General features: G+C 44.5%; 1 protein-coding gene and 1 long non-coding RNA gene across 4 annotated transcripts in view; one reads left to right on the top strand and one right to left on the bottom strand.

Annotated features, from left to right (window-relative positions):
- Positions 1-13,237, top strand: part of LOC108315125 — an 18,273-nt gene extending 5,036 nt beyond the window's left edge. Inside the window, exons 2-3 of the long non-coding RNA XR_001829837.2 lie at positions 380-482; positions 13,204-13,237. This is a non-coding gene — a long non-coding RNA (uncharacterized LOC108315125). The remainder of the gene's footprint in view (positions 1-379; positions 483-13,203) is intronic.
- P2RX7 (purinergic receptor P2X 7) overlaps positions 10,324-27,823 on the bottom strand; it is a 41,497-nt gene continuing 23,997 nt past the window's right edge. For all 3 annotated transcript variants that reach the window (XM_037744190.1, XM_017544250.2, XM_037744189.1), the window contains 5 exons: positions 22,119-22,209; positions 20,216-20,281; positions 19,982-20,131; positions 17,154-17,255; positions 10,324-12,295 (listed from right to left, as the gene is read on the bottom strand). In XM_037744190.1, coding sequence (XP_037600118.1) covers positions 11,798-12,295; positions 17,154-17,255; positions 19,982-20,131; positions 20,216-20,281; positions 22,119-22,209 — 907 coding nt within the window. In that variant the 3' untranslated portion in view covers positions 10,324-11,797. The remainder of the gene's footprint in view (positions 12,296-17,153; positions 17,256-19,981; positions 20,132-20,215; positions 20,282-22,118; positions 22,210-27,823) is intronic.

The following is a 27,823-nucleotide window of genomic DNA, read 5'->3' as shown; positions in this document are numbered from 1 at the left end:
CTTTTGGTAAAGACAGGGTTTCACCAGGTTGCCCAGGCTGATCTTGAACTCCTGAGCACAAGTGATCCAGCTGCCTCGGCTTCCCAAAGTGCAGGGATTATAGGTGTGAGCCACTGCGTCCAGCCTCTATTTTTATTTTAGATGCAATTGGAACAGTTTTGATTTTCTGCTTCCTTTGTTGCTGGTGAAGACATTAAGCCAGTTCCTCCTTCCTCTAGGCTGTCCTTTCTCCTAGAGGTGGCGCAGCAGCCATTTTTATACGATGTGACCTTATTCTCCTGGCCACAGGTGACTGGAACACAGGTGGGAGCCTGACCCAAACCGGCCCAGTCTCTCTGGCTTTGGCCTTGGGATACAGACAACTCTTTCTTCTCTGTAGGTGACTCGAACGGATTTGACATAACCCTCACGTGCATGGAGAAGCTTAGAACAGTAATCTGCGGAAGTAAAACAATGAAACAGCCAGGCAAAGACACACAGAGGTGAGAGAGACGAAGAGAATGGCCTCTGGTTTCTGCTGAGCTTCTACTCCCTGGTTCTGCTCCCTACCCCGTTCACCTTTACCTTTGAGATACCCCCATAATCTTAGAATAAACGTACATTTTTTGCTTAAGCTATTAGCCTCCTGAAACTTGGAATTGAAAAGACTATGGCTACAGCCCTAGGATCTAACAGATGAAAAATGTACTATGTCACCAGTAACGTAGGTGGTAAAACAAACATTTCTTTGAATGCAGCAAGTTAGAAAGGGATGGGACACATTGCCCAAGGCCACCAATACTAAGAGCAGCAGATACACAAATAGCCCATAAAAAAGAAATGTTTCTATGAAAAGCAGAGCCAAGAACTCCAAAACAACTCATCAGTCTGGGACCATTTAGTTTAGAGGCCAGTGGTGACAGCCCTCAGTGTGCCTTTAGGGCGTCATTTGGTTATAGTTATGTAAGACTGACATTTGTTACCATGGCCTTGAGTCGCAAAAGGCCAGTCAGATGAGACAGTGTCATTTGTTCAGAAGAACCCTTAGTGAAAAAATGTTTAAATTACATGTTCAGGCATTTAAAGCTGTAAGATTCACTTATCTGGCACACAGACATTGTGAAATACGTCATTGTATAACGTAATGACAGCTATGTGCGGCACACAGTGTAATTATATCTACTTCCAGAAGCAGAACGTCTAAATAAAGAACAAGTTGATAGCAAAAGTGAGGAAAAAATCATTTTATAATTTTGCTGTTGCTTTCCCTGGGTAGTCCTTGAGACTGAATCTATTGTGGAACAAGAAAAAAAAAAAAAGCAAAAAAAAAAAAACAGAACAGAAAAACCCTGACTCTTATCTCATAGGCCGTATGTTGATCACAGATAATCCTCTCAACCCCATCAGACCCAATGTCCTTTTTGGTTTTTTGACACAGGGTCTCTCTGTGTTGCCCAGGCTGGAGTGCAAGGCGGGATCTTAGCTCACTGCACCGTCTGCCTCCTGGGTTCAAGCAATTCTCCTGCCTCAGCCTCCCAAGTAACTGGGATTACAGGCATGCACCACTACGCCTAGCTAATTTTTGTGTTTTTAGTAGAGGTGGGGTTTCACCACGTTGGTCAGTCTGGTCTCGAACTCCTAACCTGAGATGGTATGCCCACCTTGGCCTCCCAAAGTGCTGGGATTACAGGTGTGAGCCACCATGCCTGGCCTTTTGTCTTATGATTTCAAAGTGTAAGAGTTCTTTATATATTCTAGATACAAGTTCCATGTCAGCTGCATGATCTGTAGATGCTTCCTCCCATTCAGTGGGTGGGAGGAATTACAGGTTGTTGAAATGGAGGAGATGGGGAAAGGATGATATTCTTGCAGATGAGCTGGACCTATTCTAATACCTGGATCTTGACATCTTAGCCCATTTAATGTTTGGTCACTAGGCTGTAAAAGACCTCAGAGATCACACCCTTTGAAAGGCACCGTAGGATAGAGGGTGGATGGGCAATAACCTGTGACTGCAAGAGGCAGTGTGGGGTAGTCCACGAGACTGAATCTATTGTGGAACAGAAAAACAAAAACCAAAAACAAACACCCAATATCTTTTTTGTTTTTCTGACACAGAGTCTCTCTCTGTTACCCAGGCTGGAGCGCAGTGGCGGGATCTCAGCTCACTGCAACCTCCGCCTCCCAGGTTCAAGCAATTTTCCTGCCTCAGCCTTCTGAGTAGCTGGGACTACAGGCCTGCGCCACCATGCCCAGCTAATTTTTGTATTGTTAGTAGAGATGGAGTTTTGCCGTATTGGCCAGACTGGTCTCGAACTCCTGACCTCGTGACCCACCTCAGCCTCCCAAAGTGCTGGGACTACAGGCATGAGCCACTGTGCATGGCCTCTACTTTGCTTTTTAAGTGTATTAATAATATAACATTAAAAAAATAACCTTTTAATGAAATTTAGGGACATCTGCATTTTATATGTATACCATCCTTTAAAAGTATTTGGGTCTAAATTAGTTAAAAAGAGTCCCAAATCTGTTACATATTTGCGCTTAATGACCACAGGTACGACTGATAAAAGTATGGTTTCAGCCAGGCCCGGTGGCTCACACCTGTAATCCCAGCACATTGGGAGGCTGAGGTGGGCGGATCACCTGATGTCAGGAGTTTGAGACCAGTCTGGCCAAAATGGTGAAATCCTGCCTCTACAAAAATACAAAAATTAGCCGGTGGCACACGTCTGTAGTCCCAGCTACCTGGGACTCCTAAAAATGTTTATGAAATATATTTAATTATATGGAGGAAATGCTTATGCTGTAATGTCAAGTGAGGAAAAAGGCAAGGCAAGATACAAAACAGCTTAAGTCTTAGGATCTAAATTATATACATCAAAAGAAGAGAAGCATCTTGCTTTATCCAGGGAGAATGATTCTTTTTTTTCTTTTTTTGGTAGAGACAGAGTCTCACTGTGTTACCCAAGCTGGTCTTGATTCCTGGGCTCAAGCAATCCTCCTGGCTTGGCCCCCCAAAGTGTTGGGTTTACAGATGTGAGCCACAGAGCCTGGCCAGAATGATACTTTGAATCAATCTTTTCTTCCCTAGTATTTGTCTTTAAAATACTGTATTGAAGGCCAGGCTTGGTGGCTTATGCCTGTATTCCCAGCACTTTGGGAGACTGAGGCAGGTGGATCACCTGAGGACAGGAGTTTGAGACCAGCCTGGCCAACATGGTGAAACCCTGTCTCTACTAAAAATACAAAAAAATTAGGGCCAGGTGTGGTGGCATGCCTGTAATCCCAGCACTTTGGGAGGCTGAGGCAGGCAGATCACCTGAGGTTGGGAGTTCAAGACTAGCCTGACCAACATGGAGAAACTTGTCTCTACTAAAAATACAAAATTAGCTGGGCATGGTGGCATACGCCTGTAATCCCAGCTACTCAGGAGGCTGAAGCAGGAGAATTGCTTGAACCTGGGCGGCAGAGGTTGCAGTGAGCTGAGGTTGCGCCATTGCACTCCAGCCTTGGCAACAAGAGTGAGGCTTCATCTCAAAAAAAAAGAAAGAGTTTGTTATTATCTATAACATACTCCAAGGAGGAATGAGGCAGTTCTTCTTTGTCTCCTTAAATGTGCACTGAAGATTAAAGATTTTTAATAAATACTATCTCTTCAGGAAAAAAAAAAGATCTCGTTAAAAGCTCAGATTCTCCTTAAGCAAGAAATGTCATACATGCTGTGTTCTGCCTTGAACATCTGTCCGTGTCATTAACTGTCTTTCTGTGGCATCATTTAAAATAGCTGCAAACTCTTCTGTTATACGAATGTGCCATAATTTACTTAACCGAGCTCCTCCTGTTGGACTTAAAGGAATTTTTAAAAAGTCATTTAACCAGGCTGGGGGTGGTGGCTCACACCTATAATCCCAGAGCTTTGAGAGCCCAGGTGGGAGGACTGCTTGAGGCCAGGAGTATAAGACCAGTTTGGGCAAGATGGGGACACTCTATCTCTACAAAAGGAGAAAAAAAAAGAAAAAAAATACATTTTAATGAGTCTTCCTTTTCTTTCTATCACCACCGCCAATTCAGCAGTACAGGAGGTAGCTCATTGAGACACTCCTATATAATCCCAGCAGACTCCTAAGTGATGTCACTACCCCGGGCTTCCCCTCCCATCCCGTGTCCTCATGTGTGTCTGAGGAATGTTCTTAAGTCATTGCTTCTCTCATGTCCTCTTTCAGACCCAAGAATGGCTCTATCTTAACTTTGCAACTGGCTCAAACATCTCGGCCTTTTTTTCTTTTTGAAGGTTTCCCCAAATCAGTGCCACTTAATCTCCCACCGCTATCATAGTCATTTCTTTCTGGGCCTGGCTTGTGCCACTCGTCCTGTTGGGAATGCCTCCTTTCATCCCACTGTTTCCAGCCCCTTCCTCCAGTGAGAGTCCGCTTATGTCTCACGAGCTTCATAACCCTCCTAAGGCTGTGCTTGCCTGTGTGAATTTCACCTTTCTTTGAGCTTCTGTTTCAGTGAAACGGGACCACACGGTTTAGGAGGCAGTAAGAAAACAAGCGAGTCTGTGTCTCTCAGAGCATGGTTGCATTGGCCATCTGACAGTTCCTGGAACACACTCATTTCTTTCCTTTTCTTCCTTTCTTTTTTTTCTTTTTGAGATAAAGTATTACTATGTTATCCAGGCTGGCCTCAAACTCCTGGGCTTAAGGGATGATCTCTCATTGCTGGCATTATAGGTGTATGCCCAGCTCTGGGACGCTCTTTTCTCTCCCACTTCTCAGCTTTGTGTTTGCTGTCGCTCTTCTTGGAATGCCCATCTTTCAACTCATGACAGCAGGCTCCTTCTCGATATTCACATCTAGCATAAATGCCACTTCCTTGGAGAAACCCTCCCTGCCCCCTCTCAGAAGTAACTCCCTTGCTCCTATCATAGGATCCTGCTTGTTTCTCTCAAAATCTATTCCAAGCTGTCCTCAACCCATTTCTTTTCACTATGATTGCCTGTCTCCCCCACCGCACCTAACCTCCCAAAGAGCCTGTCTTATTCACCTGTTCACCCCCAGCTCCTGCACAGTGCCGGGGCGCTCAATAAGTGCAACCTCATAATGAAGGGATGAGGTTGGACAGATGGGGAAGGAGAAGGGAGACATCAAGGTTTTGAATTTTGGCTTGGGAAGTTGAACTCATGGCAGGTGGTGCTACTCTCTGAACTTAGAGCCCTGGAAGTCACATGTGGGTGGGTGGGGTGAACAGAGATCATGATTTGTCTTTTGTATCTGTTAAGTTGCCACTAAACCATTTAAGTATAGAATTATCTCGAGGTGGTTGGATATATGGGCCTGGAGCTCAAGAGCGATGCTTGGGCACCAACCAAATCATAAGAATAGCTACCATGGCTAGACTCATGAAAAGCTGCCCGAAGCCATGTATTAGTCTGTTCTCAGGCTGCTAATAAAGACATACCCAAGACTGGGCAATTTATAAAGGAAAGAGGTTTAGATGACTCATAGTTATACAGGGCTGGGGAGGCCTCACAATCCTGGCAAAGGCAAGGAGTGGCAAAGCCACATCTTACATGGTGGTAGGCAAAAAGAGAATGAGAGCCAAATGAAAGGAGCAACCCCTTATAAAACTCTCAGATCTCATGAGACTTATTCACTACCACAAGAACAGTATGAGGGAAACCACCCCATGATTCAATTGTCTCCCACTGGGTCCCTCCCACAACACATGGGAATTATAGGAGTACAATTCAAGATGAGATTTGGGTGGGGACACAACCAAACTGTATCAGGCCACTTGGCCAATAAGTGACCAAGCCAGGATTTAAACCTGTTTCCAGTGCCCACACACCACTGGGATGAGACAGGTGTGGAAGGGACAAAAACCAAGATGAGTTCCTTGCCTCTGAGGGGCTTATTGTTTTTTGGGGGACATAAAACAAATATTCATGACTTACCAGAATGAACAAGCCTGCATAAGAGCCCTGTTAGTGTGAGTTGACCCTTATCCAGGCTAGGTGAGACGCTTATTTGGTTAAAATGGTGAGTCAGCATCAGCCTCCTCCTCCGATTCCTGAGGCCTCAGGATCATGTGACTATCATAATTCAGCAAAGTTAGCTAAGGATGTTGGAAATGCAAAATCCTCTCCATAGATCATCATTTATTTTGGAACTATGATTCATAGCCCTCAGGAATGAAAAACACGAAGCTGAAAGGTCATAGTTAAAGTGAAAGAAGATGGGAATTTCTAATTTTTTCAAAAAAGAAAAGTTGAATTAGGGGATCTTCCTGAATGATGACTGCATGGGATTAGAATATGGGTTGAGAAACATACAAACAGCAGAGGGTGAAACCCCACCTGGTACATTCAAGTAGATAATTTGAATAAATGGGGGTGGTGGTCATGGTTCCTTATTGCCTCTAATAGGCAGGGCTTTGTGTGGCCATGACTTTGGGCAGAAGCCAGACCAAGATTAAGTTTTTAGGGCTGCTGGTTGGCCTGGAATTAGATATTTATTTAATTTATTTATTTATTGAGATGGAGTTTCACTCTTATTGCCCAGGCTGGAGTGCAGTGGTACGATCTTGGCTCACTGCAAACTCTGCGTCCCAGGTTCAAGTGATTGTCCTGCCTCAACCTCCCAAGTAGCTGGGATTACAGGCGCTGGCCACCATGCTCAGCTAATTTTTTCTATTTTTAGGAGAAACAGGGTTTTACCATGTTGTCCAGGCTGGTATCAAACTCCTGACCTCAGATGATCCACCTGCCTCAGCCTCCCAAAGTACTGGGATTACAGGTGTCAGCCACTGCCCTGGCCGAATTAGGGATGTTTTAATAACCTCCTCTTTACCTCAGTGGTGAGGGAGGGATTCCCTGTTCCCACCCCAGCGTTCTGGGGATGGCTAAACACGTGACACCCAACACTGGGCAGATGAGATTGGCAGCAATTTTTGGTCACACACACTCACAGCTCAGGGAGGAAGACTCCCACATGCCGTTCAGGGCCACACAGAAACAGAGTGAACAACTAGGGCCAGTGGGAGCATGCTCTGTAGCAACAAGAGGGTGAGGAGGACCTGGTTTCCCTGACGGATGTGATTGGCTCATTTGGACAATTCCATGGGTTAGCAGGAACTGCATCAGGTCTGTTTGATAAGGAAGGTTGTTTCACTGGGCACCCTTGGCCAAGGGAGGACTGGGAGAGAAACTTGGGGTTAGGCTATTCCAGGCATTCCTGATTTCACCTCATGTCAAGGCAGCACCTCATACGAGAGCTTGATTTTAGGCCTTACACCGCAGGGTGGATACCCAGTGGGCCCTGCTGACTGCCCCTCGTCTCCTGATTTCCTGCACTCCTTCCTGTGATCTGAAGCTCAACAAGCAGTCTCATCCCTGCCAACTTGGGGCAGGGGCTATTCCAAAATTCAAGGCACACCAAAGCTTTTCCTCCTTTTCTCTTGCTGCTGATTTTCCCCCCTTTTTTTGGTGACTTCCCAAGAGGAAGAGGAGGGAAGAAAAGAGAAACATTCTGTTTGGCCGCATATGTGGGACAAATGTTTCATGGAGTAGGGAAAGACTGAAACAAAAACAAAGACCATATCCACCACCGCTCCTAGCTCATTTTCCACACAGCGATCGCAGTGAGCGTTTACAAATTCATGTGGGAGCTGGGAGCAGTGGCTTACACCTGTAATCCCAACACTTTGGCAGATCACTTGAGGTCAGGAGTTTGAGACAATCCTGGTAACATTCTCTACTAAAAGTACACAAATTAGCCGGGTGTGGTGGTGCATGCCTGTAATCCCAGATACTCGGGAGGCTGACGCAGGAGAATCACTTGAACCCATGAGGCGGAGGTTGCAGTGAGCCAAGATCAAGCCACTGCACTCCAGCCTGGGCAACAGAGCAAGACTCTATCTCAAAACAAACAAACAAACAAATAAATAAATAAATAAAAATCAAAATTAAGTATGATCTCACCAGGCTCCTGTTTAGAACCTTTACGTGGCTTAGGTCTTAGGATAAAGATAAACTCTACCGTGACCCACAAGATTCCAGGAAGCCAGCCCCTGCCTGCTTCCAACCGTGACTCATGCCTCACTTCCCTGTCCTGTTTATGGCATATACAGGTCTCTAAGTTCTGTAAACCTGCTATGCTTTTCCTGCCCCAGGACCTTTGCACATACTGATCTCTCTGCCTAGAATGCTTCTGCCTTCCCCATTCACTATTTAAGTAGTGCTCATCCTTCAAATTTTAGCTAAAACATTCCTTCCTCAGGTAGGCTGATCGCCCCAGTAGGCTAAATTCCCCTGCTATAAGCTCTCATGGCATCATTTGCCTCTTCACCGTGACACTCAGCACCAGTTGCCAGATTCCATTTGCTGGAATTATTTTTCATCTCTTCATATTTTCACGAGACCAGCAACCTTATTTATCCTTGATCTCTAGAGAGTGTCTCAATGAATAGTTGTTGAATGAATGTGTCAATGAATGAGTTAACTGTGATTTGGGGACCTTCTGAAAAGAAAGGAAATAAAGAGAAGATTTAAATAAATTATACATCATTTTTTTTTATTATCAAAACAGTCACATTAAGGACACTTACATTACCAGGCTAAAATCAGGAAGGGTTTAAAAAGTAATTTCCCATTCGAATGAGGAATGAAAGTTCATTACCGATATTATGTGAAATCAGCCAAGAGAAAGCAGATCCCTTCTTTTCTGAGACGAAGATCCCTTCTTTTCACAGAGACGAAGCCATGAATACTGGCAGTTACCATAGCAGAAGAATAAGAAAACACATCCTACAAAATGTGACTCCCATCACCTTTGGAGATGACATTATTTTCTACAGTAAACTAAAAATAAGAATACAACTATGACACCTGTTATTGTGGGACGTGTGTGACATGTTACACAGTTGAAGTGACATGTCACTGTCTCGCCCAGAGCATCAGTGGGGAAGGTGAGAAAAGCAGATGGATCCAGTGATGATTTGTAATTTCACATTTTAATTCCATCTGTGGCCTCATTAAGGTGATAGAAATATACTAGGAATAAGGCACCAAACACGAAGGTACAAAGGCCCAGAGGCCATCAGAATGGAAACCTGTCACAGTGACATAGAATTCCTGGACTAAAGAAGTGTCAACTCCAAAGAAATTATATATAATAATGCACTTTAAAAAATATCCTTGAAAAGGTAGTGAAAAATCAAAGTTCAATCTGGCATAATTAACTTGGTTCCTGAGTTTAAAGCCAGATAAAACCCTGTATCGAAAAACATTTGTATTCATGCTGTTCTACATGAGTAGTGTAGAAAGCTGCTGGTTTTTAAAAGGGATCAAAATGGTAACTCTTGGAATATGTATAAAAAATTCACAGATCCTTTATCAGTCACAATATTTAACAGTGGTCTCCACACTGTTCGATTAAATGGCTTTTGTTTAGAAACAGTTAAATAGCCAACTCTGGTGACAAAACCAGGAAAAGGAAATCCTAAAGCAGGATCCTAAAACCTGTCACTATGCATTTTCCTATTCTTAGCAGTTGATGATGGAAATGGTAAAGGTGTGGTTGCGGGTTGTTTTTGAAGTAGCTGGCGTCCAGACTGCGTCAGTTCTGAATGGCTGCAAAGTACAGGCTGTTAATGGCATCAAGGCAGATTTTTAGTCGCTTTCAGTCATAGCATTGTTTTGTTTTGTTGTCGTTTTTTTTTTTTTTTTTTTTTTTTTTTTTTTTTTGTTTTTTTTTTTTTTTTTTTTTGAGATAGCATCTTGCTCTGTCATCTGGGCTAGAGTGCAGTGGCATGATCTCAGCTCACTGCAACCTCCACCTCCTGGGTTCAAGCGATTCTCCTGCCTCAGCCTCCAGAGTAGCTGGGATTATAGGCACCCACCACCACGCCCAGCTAATTTTTGTATTCTTCATAGAGATGGGGTTTCACCATGTTGGCCAGGCTGGTCTTGAACTCTTGACCTCATGATCCACCTACCTCGGACTTCCAAAGTCCTGAGATTACAGGTGTGAGCCACAGTGCCTGGTCTTCAGTCATAGAATTGTGATGAGGATTGGACTGCATTGGGTAGCTCAGAGTTAGATTTGATGGATTCCAGGGCTGGTCTGGTGAGTTAACTGATTTGGGCTATAGCCCTTCTCGAACTGTCCAGTGGAAACTGAAGTTCCTGAGGGTTCCAGGGTTGGCCTGGGCTCCCTAAGAACATTAGAACCAGGGAAGGTATGGGCTGAGTCTGTGCCCATTCATCAGGCTTGCTCTCTTCCAGTTATCTGTTGCTGTGGAACAAACAGGCCCAAAACTTAGTGAATTAAGATAGCATTTTGATTTTCTAGATTTATGGAGAAGTTCTTACTTGGGATGTATCATGCAGTGTCGGTCATATGTTAGCAGGGTCCAGAATCACCTGAAGACTTCTTCTCTCTCGTTTGGTGACCAAGCTTGGATGGCCTGAAAGCTGGGGCTGGTCAGGCATTTCCACATGGCTGCTTGGGCTTCCTCATAGCAGGGCGGTCTCAGGATTGGCAGACATTTTTTTTTTTTTTTGAGATGGAGTCTCGCTCTGTCACCCAGCCTGGAGTTCAGTGGCATGATCTCAGCTCCGTGGAGCCTCCACCTCCCAGGTTCAAGCATTTCTCCTGTCGCAGCCTCTTGATAGCTAGGGCTACAGGTGCCTACCACCATGTCCAGCTAATTTTTGTATTTTCAGTAGAGCTGTGGTTTCACCATGTTGGAGAGTTGGGTCTTGGACTCCTGTCCTTAAGTGATCGGCCCTCCTCAGCCTCCCAAAGTGCTGGGATTACAAACTTGAGCCACCACACCCGACCAGGGTAGACAGACTTTTAAATAGAGTCTGGCATCCCCGGTAGCAAGAGTTCCAAGGGACAGGAAGTAGCAGCTGTCAGTCTCTTAAGACCAAGATCTGAAACCAGCACAACATCACTTTCACTTTTGGATAAAACAATCAGAGCCACCCATACTCAAGGGGAGGAGATAAGACCCTTAGGTCCTGGGGGATTTGAGTGTCAAAGTATTTGTGGCCACCTTTAGTCCTCCACATTCTCCAACCATAACCAAAAAGGTTTGTTTTTAGTTGGACATTATCCTAGTCTGACCTCATAATGAAATGTTTTGCATTCACATAGCTCTTTACACATTAACGAGACAGTTCATGTACACTTAATTTATCCTCACAGTATCTCTGAGATAGTAGTTGGGCAATGGGGAAACGGAGGCAGAGGTGAGAGGACTAGGGCCACACACAGCTTCCTAGGGACAGAGTTGAGACTTACATCTGAATCTGTCTGCTCTGTGTCCAGGCAGAGGGATTCTGGTTTGTTTAACCAGGTTACTTTGCTCTCAGACACAGAGTGCTACAGAAGATGAAAGCACATTTCCCTTCTGGGTGAAAATGTGGCCACAGAGCTTTGCAGGGGATGTTCAAGATGCTAGCAAAGGTCATATTAATGTGGCTACTGCAGCCCCCTGCTGTCAGTAAGGACTTTAGTTTTATTTTTTGAGACAGGGTTTGCTGTATCTCCCAGGCTGGAGTGCAGTGGCGCAATCTTGGCTCACTGAAATCTCCGCCTCCAAGGTTCAAGTGATTCTCGTGCCTCCGCCTCCCAAGTAGCTGAGATTACAGGTACGTGCCACTATCCATGGCTAATTTTTGTATTTTTAGTACAGATGGGATTTTGCCTTGTTAACCAGGCTGGTCTCCAACTCCTGACCTCAGGTGATCTGCCTGCCTTGGCCTCCCAAAGTGCTGGGATTACACGCATGAGCCACGCATCTGGCTTCAGTAAGGACTTTTGAAGCCACTGTACTGCCCTTGACTCTTGGGAAACTCTCTCCGGATCCTCCAGCGGCAGCAGCTGGGCAGGATGGCAAAGTCAGCCATGTCCTGGGAGCCGAAGCGCCAAGTGGCGTAGCACCTGTAGGCACAGTGCCGCAGCTGGCTGTTGGTGGAGTCCACATCCAGCGCCAGCAAGGGGTCCTGGTAGAGCAGGAGGAACTGCAGGATGTGCCTGGACAGGACCAGCTTCCTGAACAGCTCTGAGGTGGTGATGCAGGCCCCCGGCTTTTTCCGGCAGCATAGCTCCTCCAGGCACCTGTGGCTCTCTGGAAGTTGGGATGGGAGGCAGCTTCCACACTGGCACCAGACTGGGCTGTCCCTGGGTCTAGGAGTCGCCTCCTCTCTAAGCAGCTGCATCTCCTCTGGTTGTCCAGGAGTAGGGGGTGGGTCATGGAGGGCCAGGGGCAGCTTGGACAAGTCTGTGAAGTCCACTGGAGGTCTCTGAAAAGGCAAATTCCCAAACTTATTAGCAAAGACAACCCTTCAGGCTCTAGGTTCTTTAACTTTATTAACTTGGAAAGTTACATTTAATATTACATAAGTTGTAGCAGCTGTCATTTATTAAGTATAGCTGTCAGGACCCTGCATGTGTTCTGTAAGCATTACCTCATTCAAGCCTTTGAAGACGTTTGTGAGATATGTATCCTCGTCTCTATTTTACAGATTTTTTTTTTTGGAGAGGGTGTCACTCTGTTTCCCAGGCTGGAGTGCAGTGGTGTGATCTCGGCTCACTGCAACCTCCACCTCCCATGTTCAAGCAATTTTCATGCCTTAGTCTCCTAAGTAGCTGGAATTACAAGTGCATGTCACCATGCCCAGCTAATTCTTTCATATTTTTAGTAGAAAAGATTTCACCATGTTGGCCAGGTTGATCTGGAACTCCTGACCTCAGGTGATCCGGCTCTCTCACCCTCCCAAAGTGTTGGGTTTACAGGCGTGAGCCATTGCACCTGGCCTATTTTATAGATGTTGGAAAATGAAATTCAGAAAAGCCTGGCTTCTGTTGACATGTCGCCTCGTGGCCTGACCACCCTATCTAGCAGCTTTTCCCCTGTGTGATTCTCTTATCACACCATGGTATTCCACATTCTTCACAGGACTCAGCACTACTGGAAATTGTCTCATTAATTTATGTGTTTACTTGGTGATGATCCTTCTTCCATACGGAAGCAGGGACGCTGTCTGCTTTTTTACTGCCATATCCGTGATGCCTGGGCCGGGGCCCAGCGTATGACAGACAGGAAATACTTGTTGACTTAGCACCACTCTCTCTTTCCCACCATGCTCTCCCTCTTGGCAAATCCACTTTTATTTTATTTTTGAGACGCTGTTTCATTCTTGTTGCCCAGGCTAGAGTGCAATGGCGTGATCTCGGCTCACTGCAACCTCCACCTCCTGCATTCAAGTGATTCTCCTGCTTCAGCCTCCTGAGTAGCTGGGATTACAGGCATGTGCCACCACACCTGGCTAATTTTGTATTTTTAGTAGAGATGGGGGTTTCACCGTGTTGGTCAGGCTGGTCTTGAACTCCCATCCTCAGGTGATCTGCCCGCCTCAGCCTCCCAAAGTGTTGGGATTACAGGCGTGAGCCAGTGCGCCCGGCCAAATCCATTTGTTATTATCTAAGGGAAGTTGCTGTGGTTGCCACGTCTATTCTTTGTGACATACCCTTTCATTTACTGGATGAGGAAGGCCTGAGTCAAGAACACTAAAACTAAATGGTTCTTGTACATGAATGCTCATAGCAGCTTTTTTCACCACAGCCAAAGGGCAGAGACAACCCAAGTGTCCATCAACTGATGAATGGATAAACAAAACATTATGTCCACGCGATGGAATATTATTTAGCCATAAAAATGAATGAAGTGCTGACACCTGCTACAACACTGATGAATCTAGAAAATACAGTGCGGCATGAAAGAAGCCAGGCACAAAAGGCCATACAGTGTGTGAGTCCATTCATAGAAAGTGTTCAGAATAGGCAAATCCAGAGAGACTGAGAGTAGATTCGTGGTCGCCAGGGGCTGGGGGATGTCAGGATGGGAAGAGGCTGCTTAGCGGACACAGGTTTCCTTTTGGGGAGATGAAAGAGCTCTGGAACTAGAGAGTGGTGATGGCTGCACAGTGTTTTGAACGAGCTAAATGTCACTGACTTGTACACTGTAAAATGGTTAAAATTGTAAATTTCATTACATATATTTTACCATATGCACGTGAGTGCACATACACACACACATACACACTAAACACAGTTGTGTGCCACATAGTGACATTTTGGTCAGTGATGGACCACATATATGAGAGTGGTCCCATAAGATTACACTGGAGCTGAAACATTCCTATCCCCAGTGACATCATGTATGTCATCACATCATAGTGCAATGCGGTATCATGTTCGTGGTGATGCTGACGTAAACAGACCTACCTCACTACCAGTCGTATAAAATATAATTATGTACAGTACATAATGTTTGATAATAAACAGCTTTGTTACTGGTTTATGTATTTACTATACTATTTTATTACTTTAGAATGTATTGCTTCTATTTATTTAAAAACAGTTAACTTTAAAACAGCCTCAGGTATGTTCTTCAGGCGATACCCAGAAGAAGGCATTGCTATCATAGGAGATGATGGCACCATGTGTGTTATTGTCCCTGAAGACCTTCCAGTGGGACAAGACACAGAGGCAAAATATGGTGATATTGATGATCTGGACCCTAGGCTAATGTGTGTATTTGTGAATTGGTTTCTTTTCTTTTGAGGTGGGGTCTAGCTCAACTCGGCTCACTGCAACTTCTGCCTCCCAGGTTCAGATGATCCTCCTGCCTCAGCCTCCCAAGTAGCTGAGATTACAGGTATGTGCCACCACACCTGGCTAATTTTTGTATTTTTAGTAGAGACAGGGTTTCACCATGTTGGCCAGGCTGGTCTCAAACTCCTGACCTCAAGTCATCCACCCACCTCAGCCTGGATCACTTTTCAGAACATATCCCCATCATTAAGTGATGCATGACTGTAGTTCACTTCATACCCAAATCCAACAAAAACATTACAAGAATGGAAAAACTTTGCCCAGTGTTTCTCAAGAAGAGATATAAAAATCTTAAATATTAATGAATGGAATTCAGTAATAAATACAAAGAATAGTACAACACATTCAAATTGAGTTTACTTCAGGAATGCAAGGTTGGCTTAATATTTGAAAACCAATCAGTACAATTCAACACATAACAGAAAAAAAAGAAAGAAAGAAAGAAAGAAAACTCATTGCTATTTCAAAAGGAGCCAAAAAAACTTTTTGTTTTTAAGATGGAGTCTTGTTCTGTTGCCTAGGCTAGAGTGCAGTGGTATGATCTCAGCTCACTGCAGCCTCCGCCTCCCAGGTTCAAACAATTCTCCCACCTCAGCATCCTGAGTAGCTGGGATTACAGGCGTGCACCACCACGCCTGGCTAATTTTTGTATTTTTAATAGAGACAGGGTTTCACCATGTTGGCCAGGCTGTTCTTGAACTCCTGACCTTAGGTGATCCACCCGCCTTGGCATCTCAAAGTGTTGGGATTACAGGCATGAGCCTCTGCACCCAGCCAGAAGAAAAAAAAAAGCCATTATTTAAGAAATCAGTATCCATTAATGGTGCTTAGCAAACTAGAAACAGAAGGGAATTTTCTTATCTGATAGTGCATTCTTAAAAACTCACTGCAGGCTAGGTGCAGTGGCTCACACCTGTAATCCCAGCACTTTGGGAGGCCGAGGTGGGCAGATCACCCGAGGTCAGGATTTGAGACCAGCCTGACAAACGTGGAAAAAATCCCATCTTTACTAAAAGTACAAAATTAGCAGGGCATGGTGGTGCATGCCTATAATCCCAGCTACTTGGGAGGCTAAGGCAGGAGAATTGCTTGAACCCCAGAGGTGGAGAGGTTGCGGTGAGCCAAGATGCACCAACAAGAGCAAAACTCCAGCCCAAAAAAACAATAAAAAAATACACAAAACCTTTCTCCCTAAGATAGGGAATGAGGCAGAGATGGCTGCTATTATCACTTCTGTTCAGTATTGTACTGGAGGTCCTAGTCAGTGTCATAAACACTAGATGTCAGGAAGAGGCAAGGAAGGATTCCTCCCTAGAGCCTTCAGATAGAGAGGGGCCCTACCAACACCTTAATTTCAGACTTCTAGGCTCCAGAACTGTGACAGAATACACTTCTACTGTTTTGAGCCATTTAGTTTGTGGTAATTCAGCCTTAGGAAATTGAAGATGCACAGCAGCCGGAACCGCTGGGGAGAGTGCTAATGAGAGCAACCATTTTGCAGCACTGTTTGTTAGTATCTCCTAAAACTGAACATGTCTGCCTTATGACTCGGCAGTTCCACTCTTAGGTAATTGCCCGCCTACTAGAGTGCCATATGTTGACCATAGCAGCATTATTAGCATTAGCCCCCAACTGGACACTACCCAAATGCCCATCAACAGTAGGATGGCTGAATAAGTTGGATGTTGATAACATGGAATTACACAATGAGAATGAATTGTGCACAATGTCATGAACAACTCTCACAAAAATAATGTTGAGTAAAGGAAGCCAGACACTCAACTGAGTATATGCTGCTTACACACTACATGATTCAATGTCAAGAAAATTCCCGCAGAAATAAAATTAATCCTTAGATATAGGATAATGATTACTTTTAAGAGAGGGCGGTTGGCTGGGCTTGGTACAGCTGAGGTGGGAGGATTGCTTGAGACCAGCCTGGGCAACATAGTGAGACCTTGTCTGTAATTAAAAAATACTTTTTTTTTTTTTTTCTGAGACAGAGTCTTGCTCTGTTGCGCAGGCTGGAATGCAGTGGCACAATCTTGGCTCACGGCAACCTCTATCTCTCAGGTTCAAGCAATTCTCCTGCCTCGGCCTCCCGAGTAGCTGGGATTACATGTATGCCATCACACCCAGCTGATTTTTGTATTTTTAGTAGAGACAGGGTTTCACCATGTTGGCCAGATTGGTCTTGAACTCCTGACCTCAAGTGATCTGGCTGCCTTGGCCTTCCAAAGTTCGGGGATTACAGATGTGAGCCACCGTGCCTGGCCAAATTTTAAAAATTAAAAAAAGAGAGAGGGTAGTGATCGGAAGGGGGCATAAGTAATTTTCAATTGTTTAATCTGAGTGCTGGTTCCATGAGTATGTTTACTTTGTTAAAATCCATTAGTTTTGATTTGTACAAGTTTCTAGATGTGTTTATATTTAATAGTAAATTTTCTTTAAAAAAAAAAAGAGAGCAAAAATGATTTAACTTACTGGGACTTCTTGGCCCTTGACATCTTGCAATCTTCTCCCTAGGAGCTGCTGGTTCACCATCCTAATGTGGGATTCATCCACAAAGGACACATACTTTAATGTCTAGAAAAAGATGATTTAAAAGTTTACCTGCTTTTGTACAGAATTATCAAGAATTGCCTATCTAAAGGCAATTGTTATTCCCTTTGCCAAATGATAGACTATTAAACAAGCCAGTCCAAAACTCTCATTAACCAAGAATTAATGATTTCTGAGTCTAAAGGTAAATCAGAAATGGAACCCCATGCATCTTTTTTTTGGGGGGGGTGGGTTGGGGAATGGAGTCTTGCCCTGTCTCCAGACTAGAGTGCAGTGGTGTGATCTCAGCTCACTGCAGCCTCTGCTTCCCAGGTTCCAGTGATTCCCCTGCCTCAGCCTCCTGAGTAGCTGGGATTACAGGTGCCTGCTACCCTCCTGCCTTGGCCTCCCAAAGTGCTGGGATTACAGGTGTGAGCCATCAAGCCCTGCTACCCCACACAGCTTGTAGATTCAACACAGCCACAGCTTACTACTTAATGTTTTTACATTGGATCCCCCAATTGCTGCGTAAAATTCCTTTGGTATATTCTCTCAATTTCAGTGACTCTAGATTCAGTATCTCCAGAAAGTTGTACGACTGCAACTTTAATTATTGATATGTTTGTTAAATTTCATCTCATCTTGGGCCATGAAGTGGTGATTAGTTTTAGCTGCAGAGATGAACTTTTATTTCAAATTGCAAATGCATGTACAATGGACAGTGAATGGTGCATTCAGCTGCCGGAACAGGACAATCATGTTCTTAGAAGAGGGAAAGACAAAGAAATTGTCTTTGTCTTTAGGCACCAGAGATTTCTCTTTGGGGGAAATCATGGAGTTGAATGCAGAGGACCTGCTTAATAAGGTCCAGATTAATCAAACCAAAACAATACAGATGATGCTAAAATCCCTGTGACTACTCCCCCACCCTAAGCTCCTTTCCAGAAGCAACTGCTGCTACAATCTCATGTACATATATACACCCACACATATGTATAGGTATGTGTGTGTACACTTGTGTGTATATAGCATATACATGTAGAAAATATATAGATTAACTTCTGTGTCTAGTGGTGTTTTTTAAACCTGTATATCATATATATTGTTTGATGGTTTGCTTTTTTTCCTTTTAACAAAAGATCTTGGAGATCTGCTGTCCTCAAGTCATATATATTCACATATGTATACGTATATGTATATGTATATGTATATGTATATGTATGTATGTATATGTATGTATGTATGTTTTTTTTTTTTTTTTTTTTTAGATAGAGTTTCCCTCTGTCACCCAGGCTGGAGTCTAATGGCATGATCTCAGCTCACTGCAACCTCAACCTACCAGGTTCAAGCAATTCTCCTCCCTCAGTCTCCCAAATCGCTGGGATTACAGGTGTATACCACCACACCTGGCTAATTTTTGTATTTTTAGTAGAGACGGGGTTCACCATGTTGGCCAGGCTGGTCTCAAAACTCTTGCCCTCAAGCGATCTGCCTGCCTCAGCCTCCCAAAGTGCTGGGATTACAGGTGTGAGCCACCGTGCCTGGCCTTGGGCCAATTATTTAACCTTCCTGTGGCTCAGTTTCCTCATCAATAGAAAGAGATAATACTAGCATCTGTTTACATCAAGTGGTTGTGAAGATTCAGTGAGTTAATATATAAAGCATTTAGAAGTGCTGTGTAAATGTCTGCCATTATTATTATTATTATTATTTTATTTTTTATTTTTTTTTTTTAAAGACGAGGTTTCACTGTATTGGTCAGGCTGGTCTCGAACTCCTGACCTCAGGTGATCCACCCGCCTCAGCCTCCCAAAGTGCTGGGATTACAGGCGTGAGCCACTGCGCCTGGCCTATGTCTGCCATTATTATTATCTACCTCATTTTTTTAAACTGGTGCCTGGTATTCCTTTCTATGGATTTACAATAGTTTCTTTCACCATTTACCTATTGGATATTTGGTTAGATGCTATTTCTTCACTGTTAATAATCATACATTATTAATAATGTAATAAACAACTGAACATTTTGTATATGTGTACTGCTTGGGTACTCATGTGAATGTTTCTCTAGGGCAGGTTTGGAGAACTGGAAATGCCAGGCTGTAAAGTATGTCCTGTTTAAACATTATTGGTCACTGCCAAATGGTTCTCCAAAGTCATTCTTCTTCTTTTCTTTTTTTTTGTTTTGGCTATACCAATTTAATAAATGACAAAACAAGCCAGGCACAGTGGCTCACACTTGTCACCCCAGCACTGTGGGAGGCTGAGTGGGTGGATCATTTGAAGTCAGGAGTTCGAGACCAGCCTGGCCAACATAGTGAAGCCCCGTCTCTACTAAAAATGCAAAAATTAGATGGGTGTGGTGGTGTGCGCCTGTGGTCCCAGTTACTTGGGAGGTTGAGGCAGGAGAATCACTTAAACCTCGGAGGCAGAGGCTGCAGTGAGCCAAGATCGAGACACTACACTCCAGCCTGGGTGACAGAGCAAGACTCTGTCTGAAAGTAAATAAAAATAAATAAACGAATAAATATATGACAAAACTGACAAGTCCTGGACATAAAAATTTGCCTTCCCTCTATCTTGCCCCTCCATGTTTGTTTCTATTCTCCTCCAAGACCAAATAATTTATCGAAGATACAGTTGATGGGGGAGAGCCCGGAGATGTACCCACTGCAGGATTAAGCCTGTGATTTGGGCCTAACTTTGTTCATTTCTCAGTGATCTCATGGAATCTCTCCGTGTCCTGGTGTCCTATGAACACAGCGGCCTCACCGGCTTTGGCTCCACGATGGACTCGCACTTCTTCCTGTAGTAGTATTCATTAACCATGCAGGGCCGACAGCACTTGCACCGGGGATAGATATGGGAGCGACAGCAGTTACTGGAGTAAGTGTTGATGAGAAAGTCAATGAACACAGTGGCCTGGGGAAAACCCAGACAGGCGCCATGTTAGTCACTTCCTTCTCCAAAGCATTTTCTTAAAGCGCGGAAAAGAGAATCTCTTACCAAACCGAAGTAGGAGAGGGTTGAGCCGATGTACACAACCAGCTGGATAATGTCAAATTTTCCTCCCTAAAAACAGAGTGGGAGAGTTTACTCAGGTGAAATTCAGAGCAACGCTCTTTTGCTTTAACATGCAGTTGCTGGTTCTATCAGGGAGTGGAGCCTCGTGCTGGGACGTGGATGGATGTGTTCAAGTGCTCGCCAAGTCAGAGACTTATGCAGATGGAAACTGTGACTCTCAGGCATCCTGCTTCATCTGCCCAGGGCGTACCTGGACCCACAAAGGTTTTACATGAACAAGCACTGGGGCCCACACATTAAGGGGAGAACCACTGAAGGTCTGTTGTTTTTCCATACAGGGCGAGGGTTTCAGACAAGCTTCTCCTCCAAGAGGTTTGAGATTATTTCAGAAGCAGAGGGAAGGAATGTCTGCACAGATTCGTCTCTCAGGTGGCCTTGGGGTTTTTATTCCCAGTGGTCTTTGCGTTCTCTCAGCTCTATCTCATTGCTTCTCATCCTGCTTATCACCACCTTACATAAACAACATACTCTTGGACAGGGGGTCATGGGATCTGTTGATTTTTGCATATCTGGCATCCCTTCCTTGCGTCTTCAGAAGACAACACCCAATTTTCTTTTCAGTCCATGTAGTCTGTGTTTGTGTGTGTGTGTGTGTGTGTGTGTGTGTGTGTGTGTGTGTGTTTTGAAGGGGCTGGGTTCGGGCTGGTTCGAGACCAACCACTGGGAGTATGGCATGACTGTGGTCACAGTGATTAGTTCAGCAGTGGGCATGCCATTCATAGTGGGCCAATCAGAGCCAATGACATTTGACTGAGACCTTTGCTGAACCTTCTGGCAAACAGTTTTTTTCTTTTCACTGAGGTTCCTAAACCAGTCAGATTGAAGGTGCTGCCTGATACCTTTGTAGAGAGATGGCCAGTCTGGGGATGTTGCCAAGACTGAGGAGGACATATGTATATAAGACACAGAGGGCAGTAAGTTCTTGATGAGAACGTTGTTTGAATCCCTGGATCCAGCCATGCTTGAAGCTTAAAAATAATCCCTGGGGTGGAGGGGTGGGCACAGTGGCTCACGCCTGTAATCCCAGCACTTTGGGAGGCTGAGGTGGGTGGATCATAAGGTCAGGAGTTCAAGACCAACCTGGCCAAGGTGCTGAAACCCCATCTCTACTAAAAATGCAAAAATAAGCTAGTGTGGGTGGCAGGCACCTGTAATCCCAGCTACTTGGGAGGCTGAGGCAGGTGGATCATGAGGTCAAGAGATCGAGACCATTCTGGCCAACATGGTGAAACTGTGTCTCTACTAAAAATACAAAAATAAGCTGGGTGGGGTGGCGGGCACCTGTAGTCCCTGCTACTCAGGAGGCTGAGGCAAGATAATTGCTTGAACCCAGGAGGTGGACGTTGCAGTGAGCTGAGATCAAGCCACTGCACTCCAGCCTGGCAAAGAGTAAGACTCCATCTCAAAATAAATAAATAAATAAAAATAATAAAATAAATAAAATAACCCCTGGATTTTTTCAGTTATGTGAACCAGAAAAAGCCAACTAAAAAAAAAAAAATTTTTTTTCCCCTTAAGCCAATTTGAGTTGGATTCTGCTACTTACAAACTATTTTACAAAGAGATTTATTTCTCTCTCTTTTTACGTATCAGAGTATTTTTAAAGCCATATCTGAGAATTGCCTTCCAGGCCACTCCTGTACTGGTGAGATGACTCATTCAAGGACAGCACCCAAGGACATCTCCCTCCTCTTTTATCCCACGTGTGAAATGCCCAGTGCTAGCGAATGGCTGTGACCAAAAACCTTCCCTCCACGGAGGCCCCACAGCACCCATTAGGACAGTCACAGGATGCAGGTGCCTGGAGCTGGGAAAGGAGACTTACGGTGCCAAAAACCAGGATGTCAAAACGGATCCCGAAGACTTTTATCAGGGTCCGTTTCTCAACATTGTTTTCCTTGTAGTATTTGGCATATCTGAAGGAAGAGAGAGATCTATTTGTATAAAGATCTCTTTGAAAGTGCTGGGTCTTTTTTTTTCTTTTTTTTGAGATGGTGTCTCACTCTGTCCTAGGCTGGAGTGCAGTAGCGGGATCACTGCTCACTGCAGCCTTGAATTCCTGGGCTCAGATGATTCTCCCACCTCAGCCTCCCAGGTAGCTGGGACTACAGGCAGGCACCACCATTCTTGGCTAATTCTTTTGCATTTTTTTGAGATGGAGTCTTGCTCTGTCACCAGGCTGAAGTGAGTGCAGTGGCACAATCTCAGCTCACTGCAACCTCCACCTCCTGGGTTCAAGCTATTTTCCTACCTCAGCCTCCTGAGTAGCTAGGATTAGAGGAACGTGGCATCATGCCCGGCTAATTTTTGTATTTTTAGTAGAGATGGGGTTTCACCATGTTGGCTAGGATGGAATTTTTTGAAGTTTTTGTAGAGACGGGGTTTTGCCATGTTGCCCAGGCTGGTCTCAAACTCTTAAGCTCAAGTGATTCGCCTGCCTCGGCCTCCCAAGTGTCTGGGATTACGGGCATAAGCCACCGCATCTGGCCAAAAATGTTGGTATTTGATGCAAGGAAAAGCCCAAACAGTGGCCCATCTAGTCCTCATGGTCTGTCCCTGGCTCTGCCACAAGTGGCGGGGGAAGGAACACGACTGAAAACCCTGGTGGCTCTCTCCCACCCTGAACTGAAGAGCATCCCCTCCCTGCACCACTGCCTGTCCTTGCATCATCTCAGAGTGACGGAAAATCAGCTTGTCGCTTAAGATTAAAATGCGCGTTTTAAACCAACATAGGATTAACATCAAGCAGAGGCATTTAAAAAAATAACTTCAAGCAATCTGACTGTTTCTTAAGGGGGAAAAAGAAGTTTGGCATCTAGAACAAAGTGGGAGTGGCTGGTGGTGAATCTTAGATACTAATTACTGGGCTGGAACAGGCGCGCCTCAGCACACTATTTTCTTAGCTTCTTTGTGTATATGTCTATTTGGCAATTAATAATCACAGGGCCAAACTAAAGGCTGAAGTTGTGTTTTTTGTTTTGTTTTGTTTTTTTGAGGTGGGGTCTTGTTCTGTCACCAGATTGAAGAGCACTGGCATGATCATAAGTCACGGCAGCCTCCACTTTCTGGGCCCAAGTGATACTCCCAGCTCAGCTTCCCAAGTAGCTGGGTTGGGACTACAGGCATGCACCACCACAGGTGGCTAATTTTTATTTTTAAATTTTTCTGCTGGGTGTGGTGGTTCACGCCTGTAATCTTAGCACTTTGGGAGGCCAAGGCAGGTGGATCACTTGGGGTCAGGAGTTCGAGACTAGACTGGCCAACATGATGAAACCCCGTCTCTACTAAAAATACAAAAATTAGCCATGCATGGTGGCACATGCCTGTAATCCCAGCTACTCGGGAGGCTGAGGCATAAGAATCGCTTGAACCCAGGAGACAGAGGTTGCAGTAAGCCGAGATCACACCACACCATTCCAGCCTGGGCTGCAGAGCAAGACTGTCTCAGAAAAAAAAAAAAAAAATTCAAACATGTTTTTGGTGTCAGGGTCTCATTCTTTCAACTAGGCTGGAGTGCAGTGGTGCGATCATAGCTTGTTGCAGCCTTGAACTTCTGGCTTCAAGCCGTCCTTTCATCTTGGCCCCCCAAGGCTGAAATTGTTTACATCTCCCCTGCAATCCAGCTTTTGTGAGGGTGTGAAAATCGTATTACAATATCTCCGACCAATCCCATAGCCACCTCCTTTTCTAACTGTCTAGTATTTCTCCTTAGGGGCAGGTAGGGTGAGGGCCAGACATTTAGAGACCACCCCTGTAACCCAGAACCCACTGGCATTATTCAAAGTCGTTAACCCTGTTTCCCCAGTCCTCCCTTGCCCTTCCACTGGAAAACACAACAAAGCTTCTAGACTATTCTTTCCCCTTTATTCTGCCTCCTGACTAAATCTGGTACTTCATCCTGTGGCCCTGTCTAGTGTGGCAATGCCTGGTGTGGCCTGGGATGGCATGGTGTGGCCCCATCTCTTGGGAAAAGTATGTAATAAATTCTTTTTGACCAGGCGTGGTGGCTCACACCTGTAATCCTAGCACTTTGGGAGGCCAAGGCGGGCAGATCACCTGGGGTCAGGAGTTCGAGAGCAGCCTGGCCAACATGGTGAAACCTCATCTCTACTAAAAATACAAAAATTAGCTGGGTGTGGTGGCAGGTACCAGTAATCCCAGCTACTTGGGAGGCTGAGGTAGGGAAATCACTTGAACCCAGGAGGTGGAGGCTGCAGTGAGCCAAGATCATGCCACCACTGTACTCCAGCCTGGGCAACAGAGCAAGAATCTCAAAAAAAAATAAAAATCTTCTTTCAGTGGCATTGACCTCTGTATGCCATCACTCAGTACTAACTTTATAAATTAAGCCCCAGGCACAAATCATCACAGTCATTCCTAATATGCAATCCTCACCAGTACTGCAGTCAGGAAAAGTAGTGTGTTTTGTTTTTCAGGAATAATTGCAGAGGCTTAAAACGAATGCTTCATAAAACTTTTAAATCTGCCCCTTCTTCTCACCACTTTTTGATCGTTGTTTTTATATAAGGTTATATATACATATATATTTTTTCTGAGTTATTAATACAGATGTGGGGAGAGAAGAAAACAGATGGCAGATGTTCTGCCAAAAAATAGTAAGGAACATCTGAAATGCTTTTTAAAAAACCTCTCGGCCAGATGTGGTGGCTCATGCCTGTAATCCCAGCACTTTGGGAGGCCTGGGTGGGTGGATCACGAGGTCAGGAGTTGGAGACCAGCCTGACTAACATAGTGAAAGCCCATCTCTACTAAAAATACAAAAATTGGCCAGGTGTGGTGGCTCACGCCTGTAATCCAAGCACTTTGGAGGCCAAGGCGGGCAGATCACTTGAGGTCGGGAGTTCAAGACTAGCCTGACCAACATGGTGAAACCCCGTCTTTATAAAATAAATAAATAAATAAATAAAAATACAAAAATTAGCCAGGCGTGGTGGTGCATGACTATAATCCGAGCTACTCAGGAGGCCAAAGCAGGAGAATCGCTTAAACCTGGGAGGCGAAGGTTGCAGTGAACCAAGATCGTGTCATTGCACTCCAACCTGGGCAACAAGAGCAAAACTCTATCTTAGAAAACAAAAACAAAAACAAAAAAACAAAAACTCTTTCAAGACCTGACACTGAAATCGATTAGATATTCTCAGGCACTATAGTTCCTGTTTCTGACTGGAGAGAATTCAGTTTCTTTGCATGTGGTTATTCCAAGAGAACTTTTTCTCCGGCTGCTATATTGAGTGATTCGTCTTTCTGTTGTTGTTGTTGGTTTGTTTTCATTTTTTTGGCTCTGTCTTCCAGGCTGGAGTGCAGTGGCTTGAATATAGCTTGCTGCAGCCTCTGCCTTCAAGTGATTCTCCTGCCTCAGCCTCCTGAGTAACTGGGATTATAGGCATGCACCACCACGCCCGGCTAATTTTGTATTTTTAGTACAGATGGTGTTTCACTATGTTGGCCAGACTGGTCTTGAACTCCTGACCTTGTGATCCGACCGCCTTGGCCTCCCAGTGCTGGGATTACAGGTGTGAGCCACCACACCCAGCCCCCCACCCCCTTTTTTTTTGATACAGAGTATCACCCTGTCACTCAGGCTGGAGTGCAGTGGTGTGATTTTAGCTCACTGCAGCCTCCACCTCTCAAGTTCAAGTGATTCTCCTGCCTCAGCCTCCCAGGTAGCTGGGATTACAGGCAGGCACCAACACACCTGGCTAATTTTTGTTTTTTTTAGTAGAGATGGGGTTTCAGCATGTTGGCCAGGCTGGTCTCAAACTCCTGATCTCAAGTGATCCGCCTGCCTTAGCCTCCCAAAGTGCTGGGATTATAGACGTGAGCCACGGCGCCCGGCCGGTCATGTACATTTCTAACAGGGTCCTATGTGATGCCGATGCTGGGGACTGCACTTTGAGAACCACTAGTCTAGACCATAAATACCAAAGGGATTCAGATAAGTTTTTCCAAATTGATTCCTATGTATAATGCTGTTTACTGTATATGAAGTTTAAGAACAGGCAAAACTCATTTAAGATGAAAGAAGACAGGACAGGGTTTGCTGAGCTGGGGGGCTAGGGGTAGGAATTGACTAGAGAGGAGTACAAGAGAGTTTTCTGGGATGATGGAATGTTCTCTCTATATGTATATATTTGAGACAGTGTCTCACTCTGTTGCCCAGGCTGCAGTGTAGTGGCATGATCACAGCTCAGTGCAACCTTGAACTCCGGAGCTCAGGTGATCGTCCCACCTCAGCCTTCCGAGTAGCTGGGACTACAGGCATACGCCACCATATCCAGCTCTGCTATTTTTTATTTTTATTTTTTAGAGACAGGATCTCACTATGCTTCCATCTGGTCTCAAGCTCCCAGGCTCAAACAGTCCTCCCACTTCCCAGCCTCTCAAAATGCTGGGACGGCAGGCATGAACCACTGCACCCAGCCAGAACATTCTAGATTTTGATAGGGGTTCCTGTCTGTGCAGTTTTTCTTATTCTTAACTGGGAAAACAGGAAAGTGAATGATGCCTTCAGGGGTCTGCCCCCATGCTTGGAGAGGCTTTCCCTGGTCACGTCTCCCCCATCGGACTGTCTTGCTTGACTTTCTTCACGGTATTTATCATTATGTGTGATAGTTTGGTTGGATTTGTTCTACTAAGAAATAATTTACATATGATAAAATACATAAATTCTAAGGGTTCCAGTCAATGAGTTTTGAAAAATAAATACCTGGTATAATCTATATCCCAACTGGGCACAGTGGTTCATGCTTATAATCCCAGCATGTTGAAAGGTCAAGACAAGAGATTATGCTTGGTAATATACTGAGACCCAGTTTCTACCAAAAAAAAATTGTTTTTAAATTAGCCGAGCATGATGGCTTGCACCTGTAGTCCCAGCTACTCAGGAGGCTGAGATGTGAGGATTGCTTAAGCCCAGGAGGTGGAGGTTGCAGTGAGCCAAGATGGCACCACTGCATTCCAACCAGGGTGACAGAATGAGACCCTGTCTTAAAAAAAAAAAAAAAAATTGATATCCCTATCAAAATCTAGAACATTCCATTGTCTTAGAAAACTCTCTTGTACTCCTTTGTAGTCAATCCTTACCCCATGCCCTCCTCAGCTCGGCAACCACTGTTCTGTCTTCTATCTAAATGAGCTTTGCCTTTTCTTGAACTTTATATAAATGGTGTCATACAGTATTGTACCATTTCGGTCTGGCTTCTTTCCCTCAGCATAATTACTGTCTGTGGGACCGATTCATCTATGTTCTTGCACGTATCAGTAGTTAGTTTCTTTTAAAATTTATGCTGAGTAGTGTTTTATTATATAAATATATCACAATTTATCCATTCACCTATTGTTGGACATTTGGGTTGTTTCTGGTTTTTGGCTATTATGAATAAGGCTGCTGTGAACATTTTGTATGAATCTTTGTGTGGACATATATTTTCATTTCTCTTGGGCAAATACCTAAGAATGGGACTGTGAGATTTCTAGATTACAGGGTAGGTGTATGCTTAACTTGATAAG

The sequence above is a fragment of the Cebus imitator genome, unplaced genomic scaffold (genome assembly GCF_001604975.1).
Source record: "Cebus imitator isolate Cc_AM_T3 unplaced genomic scaffold, Cebus_imitator-1.0 Scaffold169, whole genome shotgun sequence".
Taxonomy (NCBI): domain Eukaryota; kingdom Metazoa; phylum Chordata; class Mammalia; order Primates; family Cebidae; genus Cebus; species Cebus imitator.
Note: the sequence above shows the minus strand (reverse complement) of the source record. Positions and strands in the feature narration are given on the sequence as shown.